This window comes from Myotis davidii, unplaced genomic scaffold (assembly GCF_000327345.1).
Source record: "Myotis davidii unplaced genomic scaffold, ASM32734v1 scaffold461, whole genome shotgun sequence".
In the NCBI taxonomy this organism is placed as follows: domain Eukaryota; kingdom Metazoa; phylum Chordata; class Mammalia; order Chiroptera; family Vespertilionidae; genus Myotis; species Myotis davidii.
The window spans coordinates 1,769,167-1,778,357 of record NW_006295825.1 but is presented as its reverse complement, the minus strand read 5'-3'; the positions used below and the strand labels follow the sequence as shown (position 1 = coordinate 1,778,357).

The 9,191-nt window shown below is 44.9% G+C and overlaps 1 protein-coding gene across 1 annotated transcript in view; it reads right to left on the bottom strand.

Annotated features, from left to right (window-relative positions):
- Positions 1–8,115: 8,115 nt before the first annotated feature.
- Positions 8,116–9,191, bottom strand: part of PARP16 (poly(ADP-ribose) polymerase family member 16) — a gene marked incomplete at its 5' end in the record, with an annotated part of 43,256 nt that continues 42,180 nt past the window's right edge. The window contains one exon of the mRNA XM_015568465.1: positions 8,116–8,377. Coding sequence (XP_015423951.1) covers positions 8,255–8,377 — 123 coding nt within the window. The remainder of the gene's footprint in view (positions 8,378–9,191) is intronic.

The following is a 9,191-nucleotide window of genomic DNA, read 5'->3' as shown; positions in this document are numbered from 1 at the left end:
GAATGAATGCCTCTCCTCCCTGTTCCCCAGGACTGCTTATGCCCAAATAAGACACAGACTTCTCAGTGAAGTATCTCTTTTAGCTTTTACTCACAGCCCCTCTGCTCTCCCCAGGACTCAGACGTGAGTCTGCTGAGAACTGCAGCAGAAGATTGCTGAGGCCGTCAAGACAATCCTGGGTCCAGAACTGCCCCTCCAATGACTCGCTCTCTCCCGGGAGGCTCCTCTACACTCAATTAATCAGCCTCCATCAAACAGAGGGAGGTGCCCTGGGAACACATCAGCTGCCTTTACCTTTCTGGCTGCTTTTGCTTGTTAAAGTTGCTGTGGTTTTCTTTTTAGCCTGATCCTAACCAGGGAGGGATAAGGACTCTGTGTGAGGTGCAGGAGTTCTGCCAAGACCTGGCTTTTGGGGGAAGCTTAGGAATTTGATTCGGACTCAAACCCAGGTCGGGTCTCCTAATTTCCAGTCCTCTGATCTTTTCATCTTCTCACAGTGGCCTGTCATACCGGATGGTGGACAGAGTTGGTGGCTTTCCGGGATGCCAGGGAGATGAGGGGCTCCTTAACTGGTTATGCAGGTCAGGGGACAAAATGATAATTCAGGCAATTCTGGGGGAAAAAACAAGGATTGATATAAAGATAGCCAAGTCAGGAGCTGGGCTGGGCGACTCTGGGACAGGCCCCCCTCTCACAGGCAGCCTGGTATTTCTCCTGTGGTATGCCTACTTCACTCTACCTGGTAGCTCCCCTTGCCTCTTGCTCCTGAGAGAGCTGTCCTAGCAGGAATCATCCGGATTGGCTCAGCTAGTTCCCACTCCTATCCCTATTGGGTGGAGCCTTCCCCCTGAAGCCCTTCACCAGTCACCAGCCAGCCTATAGATCAGCGGTTCTCAACCTGTAGGTCGCAACTCCTTTGGGGGTCGAACGACCCTCTCACAGGGGTCGCCTAAGACCATCGGAAAACACAAATATAATTCCATATTGTTTTTGTGGTTAACCACTATGCTTTAATTATGTTCAATTTGTAACAATGGAATTGGGGGTCACCACAACATGAGGAACTGTATTAAAGGGTCGCGGCATTAGGAAGGTTGAGAACCACTGCTATAAATGGACTGATTAGGTCAGATGCTCAGCTTGAGCCAATCAGTGGCCACTTTGACCAAATACTATGATGGTACTGCTTTCCCAGCTAGGGAGCTGTGGGGGGCACTTACAGCTAGAAAGGGATTTGGGGTGTGGTAGTATACCATGAGGGTTGCCAACATAATATGAGGGTTTATCCTCATACCTGAACATGCACACACACATACTCTAAGCACTGTAGCCTGCACTTATCTCCTCCCTGTGAACTGCCCAGCCCCAGCCTCACCATTTCCCAGTTGGTTCCTGCCTGAGTTGAAGAGCTCTATCTTCCCTCACTTGAGCTCCTGAAGGGCAAGGACTGTGTACCTGGCTCAACATCATAGATTCATAGATCTCACAGATGGGAAATAAGCTTTTCTAGGCCATTCATGGGGGGAGGGGCATAGCCAGGGTGGAGCCCAGGTCTTCTGTTCCACATGTAGGCTCCTCTCTGCACCCAGGAGACTCCCTGGCATCTCACTGAGATGAAGCTAGGGCTGTGGTCGGCAAACCGCGGCTCGCGAGCCACATGCAGCTCTTTGGCCTCTTGAATGTGGCTCTTCCACAAAATACCACGTGCGGGCGCACACGTACAGTGCGATTGAAACTTCGTGGCCCGTGCACAGAAGTCGGTATTTTGTGGGAGAGCCACACTCAAGGGGCCAAAGAGCCACATGTGGCTCGCAAGCCGCAGTTTGCCGATCACTGAGCTAGGGGATTGCAATCCCACTTCTGGGTCTGGTAAGGCTTCTGGCTCTGCCCTGAGACACTGAGACATCCTCCCTTGAGGATGCAGGCCCAGCCCTGACATCCGGGCAGCTCTGAGTCAGTTCTGTGGTGAAGCTCTTGCTCTGCTGCTGGGCGTCTCCAGGGAATGCTCAGAGCAGACCCACAGACACCATGACCCAGGTTCCCAGATGCTGGACTTCCCACCAGGGGCCACATGATTCATGGATGCTGGAGTAGAGGGGCCAGTGGGCGGGCAGGCATGGCCCAGCTGCTCCAGCTTAATGAGGGATGGAAACAGCCTGAAGTGTACATGACGGCAACCCAGGGGGACAGCACCTGCAACTGTGGTGTGTCTGTGGGCCTCATTCTGTGCGCAGTGCGAGCAGCTGTGTGGCGTGTGCCAGCCTGATTGGGTGTGTTGTGGTGTATTATGCCCACACTCCGCCCTGATCCCCAAGTGCAGTGTAACTTTAGGCATTTCACTTGCCCGCTCTGGACCTCCGTTTCTTCCACAGTGAAATGAGAGGATGAGATGGGCTCTAAAGCTCCTTCCTCTTCCACCGCTCCTCACACCTCCCTCCAGACTCTGTCCGTTTTCAGCAGAGCAGTTATCCCAGCTTCTGCAACCCTCCCTGCAGATTCCCAGCCACTAGGGGCCTTATCTTCTACCCCCAGTTCTTACAGAAACCTCTCTCTTACAGAAACAGCTCTCTCTTACCTTGTATAGGGTGTCCCAAAATTCACGCAAGAAGTAATTTTGATAGGAAACACAGGTTTATAATTAAAAATTGAAAATTTTTTTATTGATTCATAAAGAATACAGTATAGGGTTATGTATGGAATAGCACATCGGGTAAATGGCCTCCACAGCTTTGCTGGCACATACGCAAAGCCGTGGTCTTTATTGGTCTTCATTGTCCCTGCTCCTGGGCCATAATTGGTGCTTGGTAATGCTTATCAAATTGAAGGGATTGAAATCAAAGGGCAACAGATATTAGAATCTGATTCAATAAACCAAGTAAAATTTGGCTTTTGTTGTTGTTGTTGTTGTTAATGCTCACGCAAAATTCAAATCTTGCGTGAATTTTGGGACACCCCATACATGTGCATGTGCTCATGTGTGTTTGTTTGTGACTACCAGTGTGTCTGCACCTTAGTGTGTTGTGAGGAGCAGTAGGAAAGGGAGTGATGGCAGGGCCCCCCTGAGGAGAAGGAGTCCATTTGCCTGTGTCTCTCTGTCTCTTTTTCCAAACACACAGAGTTACATTCCTAAGGGCATGTATCCATACACCGGCTTTGTGCACATTCTCACAATACCCACGTGCAGCAAGCCTCAGCCAGGTACCACCTCCTCCAGGAACCCTTCCTTGTAGCCCTGGGCTGAACTAACTGACCCTCTTCTGCCTCCTACAAGCCTTGTGGCCTGTGCACTCCTTCGAAAGAGCGTTTATTCTACTGACATTGTCTGTTTTCCCACCTGACCTGTCACTACAGTGAAACCCCTAGAAGACAGGGACCATGTGTCACTCTCTCAGCATCCCAGCACCCGGACCATTCAGAACCTGTGCGTGGACGGGCTGGCCGAGCCTTGTGTTCTCCCAGTAAGATATTCCTTCTCCAATGGCCCCACCCCCTATGCCCACCACCCCTGTACCCAGGTTAGGATAAACTAAACCTAATACGCCCAGGGGGCTTTCTCCTTGGAGTCACCACAACAAGACTTTCCTCCGACCCAGGCGGGGTTTGCTCTGACTCTGAAGATGGAGGCAGCCTGGGATACAGGGCGGGGCCCCTGGCTCATCCTGAGGCCTGGGGGGTGGGAAGGCCACCACAGCGAGCCTTCCTCTTCTTTTCTGAACTTTCTGGCCCTGGCGCGAACCTTGCTGGCGCCCATGGGCTTTTAATATTTTCCATTCCTGGCTGTTATACAACATTTCACCTCAAATATGCATCCTCCCCCTCACCAAAGGTCACGCGTTTCCAGTGAGAGGAACCAGGAGCTGGGTGAGTGGGGGTGACCCACCACGTTCTGGGTTTGGAAGAGCCCAGCCCGGTGCTTCAGGGGAAAAAGGGGGTGACAGAAAGGTCTTCACAGCTGGAGGAGACTAGCTCCCTGGCTGGCCATGCGAAGCCTGGGCCCACGGCAAGCAGGGGCCGCCTGCTCGTACCATCTCGGACTCCAGTCCTGCCCCTTCCACTGATCCTCTGACCTTGGCCAAGTGGCTTTACCTCTTGCGCCCCAATGTCCCTGCCTGTACCGTGGGGATAACGGCAGTGCCTGTCATTCAAGGTCCTTGTGAGGTTCAAATGCTGCACTTTTGGATCATCCAGGGAGCTTTAAAACTCACCCACAGAGCGGGGAGTGGAGCCATTAACATATCCCTGAAAAAATGGAGGTCGATGCATTGGTTAGTATGGCCACCAATCCTTTTAACTGAAGCATTTAGTCCATTTACATTGATTAAAATACTGATACATACACACACATAACATGTATGTATTTATGTGTGTATGTATGTACTAGTATATATGTATGTATTTCTACCCTATTATTTTGTATTTTCCCACAACTTTTCTAGATGTTTTTCTATTCTTTCTTGCTTTCTCAATTATTTTTTATTAGATTTTTTTCTCCTTCACTAGTTTGCAAATTATGCATTTTTTTGCTATTTTTAGTGGTTACACTAGAAATTTTAATATACATATTTTATTTGTCTATGTCTGTATCTTTAATTTTTTTCTTAAATAAAACAAGGACCTTAGAGCTAATTCTAATCTCCCCTCTCCTAGCTTATATATTGTTTCCTTTATGTATTTGAATTTTACCTTGTGTTTTTAAAGCCTACAAGACATTGTTATTATTGATTATACAATATTTGTTTCAATTTACTCATATATGTACCACTTTCTTTGCTTTACATTCCTTCTTGTCTTTCATTTCTTCCATCTGGGATCACTTTCTTTCTGCCTACTGGTGGCAAATACAGTTTTTGTTCATCTCATCATGTCATTATTTTTTCTTATTCTTAAAATAGCTTTTCACTGGTTTTAGAATTCTTGGTTGATAGTCATTTTCTCTGGGTACATTGAAGATATAATTCCAACTGACATTCAGCTATTAAGTAAGAAATCAGCTATTTCAGTGTAATTGTCACTACTTTGAAAATAATCTGTCCTTAATACTTTTAATTGTTTTAGTTAATCCTCACCCGAGGATATTTTTTCCATTGACTTTTAGAGATTGGAAGGGAGGAAGGGAAGGGGAGAGAAGGAGGGGGAGGGAGAGAGAGAAACATTAATGTGAGAGAGACACATTGATTGATTGCCTCCCACATGTGCCCCAACTGGGGCCAGGGATGGAGCCTACAACCCAGGTACATGCCCTTGACTGGGAATTGAACCTGCAACCCTTTGGTGTTCGGGCTGATGCTCTAACCACCAACCAGGGCCTGTCCTTAATACTTTCTCTGTCTTTGGTAACCTGCATTTTCACTATGATGTAACTACTTGTAGATTTTCAAACTTATTTTGGGGGAATTTATTAAAATTCTTGAATGCAAGGATTGAAGGATTTCTGGATGAGTCTCAGCCACCAACTCAATTATTACTTCTGTCCCATGATCTCTTTCCTTCTGGACTCTCTTGATATATATATATCGGACCTTATTACTTTGCCCTCCATGTCTTTTAATTACTCTCATATTTTCCATATTTTTATTTATCTTTATTTATATTTTAGAGAATTTCTTCAGCTCTATCTTCCAGTTCTAATCTTATTGTGTCTGATATAGTCATTGTGTCTAATCTTCTATCAAATACAACCATTGAATTTGAATATTTAGTTATGATACTTTGAATTTCAAGAGGGATATGCTACTCCTTTCTTATTCAAATACACTTGATTCTTCTTCAGAGTCTCTTGTTCCCTGCTCAAATTTTCAAGCTTCTCTTTTGTAAGCATTTTATTTATTTATTTATAAACATATTTTTATTGATTTAAGAGAGAGGGAGGGAGAGGGAGATAGAGACATCAATGATGAGAGAGAATCATTGATTGGCTGCCTCCTGCACGCCGACATTGGGGATCGATCCCACAGCTCTACAAGTGCCCTGACCAAGAATCAAACCGTGACCTCCTGATTCACAGGTCAGTGCTCAACCACTGAGCTACGCAGGCTGGGCTGTAAGTATTCTAAATAGTTATTTTATACTATTCATCTGATAACTTCAACATCTAGAGTCCATGCTGATTTGTTTCCACAGTGTGTTGTTTCCCTGAATGTTTTGTGATTTTCAACTAGGACCTACTCATTTCTTCATAACTCCTCTGGGGATTCTTGAGGTTTAGGGTAAAGGTGAGTTTTTCCAGGAGGGTTTGTATTTGAGTTGCCAGATACTTCCAGCATTACCAGACTGGGCACTCTTTAAATTAATGCTTGACATAATTATTTTAGACCACCTATGTAATATGAATTTGGGCTTCAGATCCACATGTAAGGCTTCTTATGACGTATTTGCAGGGATATTTTATTTTTTTCTGAGAATAGGGAAATTAAGGCAGATGATTTTCTTTTCAGTCTGTTGGGAGGTAGTAATGCTTATCTCTAGTTCATTCATTCACTAAAGTCCCAGTCTTGTGTGGGGAAGGATTTATTAGCCTTTCCACCTTAGAGGGGCCCTGAGTTTCTCTCAGTAGAGTGCTAGAACTGGCTCTTACCAGCTCAGAAGAACCAAATATCCAGGAATTTTGCATGCCAATTCCTAATACAATTAATACCTTAAAATTGGCCATGGTGGAGTATTTACATCATGGAAATCGGCAAACACTAAAAACAGGGTGCTTTGCTTTTTTGGAGAGCCATTCATTATCACACCACTGGTTTCTCTCAAAAAATCCCACCCTCAAAGGGCCATAAATTTTCAAGTTCAAGTTTATTGGGTTAAAAAATAATAATAAAGTTTCAGATGTACAAGATAAAAAAGTTCTAGATATCTTCTATACAACACTGTGCTGTAGTTAACAATATTGTACTGCACAGTGAACAATTTGTTGAGGATACATCTCATGTTATATGTTTTTTAGTAAATAAATAAATAAAATAAAAATGTGCTCAAGGCAAAAGTCAGTTTCATTGCTCAGCTTCATTCTCTGGATTTGTCAGTTGTTTGGCCTGAATATTCCTCATTTTCTTGCCAGCTCATCAGTGTATTTTTTGAAAGATTTCTTTTATCCAGAACTGTTTTCAGAAGGAAGCTTATTTAGGGTAACTAATCACCTTATTAGCAGAAAACAAAATGTTCTCAGTTTCTTAACATAGAAATTGAGAGAGTTGGACTAAATAAGTAGTTCTTACCACTTTAGGGGACACAAATCTTTTAAGAATCTGATAAAAATTAGATTTTGGAGGCCTAGGCCAGGTGGCTTAGTTGGCTGGAGCCTCATCCCAATGCACTGGGGTTATGGCACATGCAAAAGTCACCCAATGAATGCATGGGTGAAACAACAAATCAATGTTTCTTTTCCTCCCTCTCTCTAAAATCAACAAATAAAATGTTTTATTATTTTATTTTTTTAATGAGATACTTTATTATTATTTTTAATACTCACCCGAGGATATTTTTCCATTGATTTTTTAGAGAGAGTGGAAGAGAGAGGGAAAGACAGAGAGAAATATCGATGGGAGAGAAACGCATTGATTGGTTGCCTCTTGCATGAGCCCTGACCAGGACTGGGCCAGGGAGGAGCCTGCAACCGAGGTATGTGACCTTGATGGGAATCCAACCCGGGACCTTTCGGTCTGCAGGCCAAACCGGCTAGGGCAACAAATACAATTTAAAAAAAATTAAATCCTGGAGATCCTCTCTCCAAGAAAACACACAAACACACAGAGAAAAATGTATGTTTTTGCTATCTTGAAACCATGTGGGAGTTTGAGAACCCTCAGTAACATGGATGTTTTCTGAGGTTCTTGCCAGATCTAACTTTTGATGGCCTCACCATGTTCCACAAGCCTCTCTCCCCCTGAGTGGGTATGAGGAGTACAGACCTTTGAGTTTCTGAACTGAAGTTTTCAGGATCTTCAGGACCCCTTGGGGAAGGAGAAACTGAGAGTTGTCAACTAAAACTTGCACAGAGCTGAAGCACAGGCAATATTCCTTCAACCAGAGCTCTCCACATTTATTCATTCAATAAGTATTTATTGGGCTCTGTTCTAGCTATCTACTGTTACATAACATATCATACCAAAACTTCGTGGCTTATATAATAATGACAAATTTATTTTTGTCTCTCACAGTTGTAGGAGTAACTGGGCTCAGCTAGGTAATTCTTGCTCAGGGTCTCTCATATGGTTGCAGTCAGAAGGCAGCTGAGGCTGGAAGCATCTCCAAGCCTTCCTCAGTGCATGTCTGGCAGTTGATGCTGGCTGTAGGCTAGGTTTTCAGTGGGGCTTTTGGCTGGAACACCTACATGTGGCCTCCCTATGTTGCCAGGGCATCCCCACAGTGTGGCATCTGGGTTCTGAAAGGGAGCATCCCAAAAGAGAGCAGGCCAGGAGGAAGCCAAATTACCTGTTATGAATTAGCATCATTTCTGCCACATTCTGTTAAATACATGCGAGTCATTAGACCAGCCCATATTTAAAGGGAGATCAATTAAACGCTCAGGATGGAAGGACATGTTTTTACAGACAAGCTGTAAAGCCACCACATACTCCTTCTGAGTGCCAAGCACTGAACAAGGCACTTGGGACAGAGTGGTGAGTCATACAAACCCTACACTTATGGTACTTATGGTCTAGTGGTGGAAATAAACATCATTAAAACACAATTACAAATATGTACCCAATCGTAAACTTTGATAGTGCTGTGAAAGATAAGGAAAGGGAGCCATGAGAAATTATATTATATATTTTTATGACCTGACCAGGGACCCAAGGAAAAATTCTCTCAAAAAGACATCTGGGTTGAGAGCTAAAGCATTAGTGGATGCTAACTCTTCAAAGCAGGTTGAATAAGAGAGCCTTCCAGGTAGAGGGAACAACAGACCGTGGCTCCAGGAAAGGAGGAAGGTAGCCTGAGAGGCAGCAAGTGTATCTAGAGCAGCCGTGGGCCAACTACGGCCCGTTTGAAATGAATAAAACTAAAAACAAAAAAGACCGTACCCTTTTATGTAATGACTAGGGGCCCGGTGCACGAAATTCATGCACTGGGTAGGGGTGGGGGGGAGTGTCCCTCAGCCCAGCCTGCCCCCTCTCACATACTGGGAGCCCTCAGGCGTTGACCCCCATCACCCTCCAATCGCAGGATTGGCCCCTTGCCCACGCCCGAGGCCT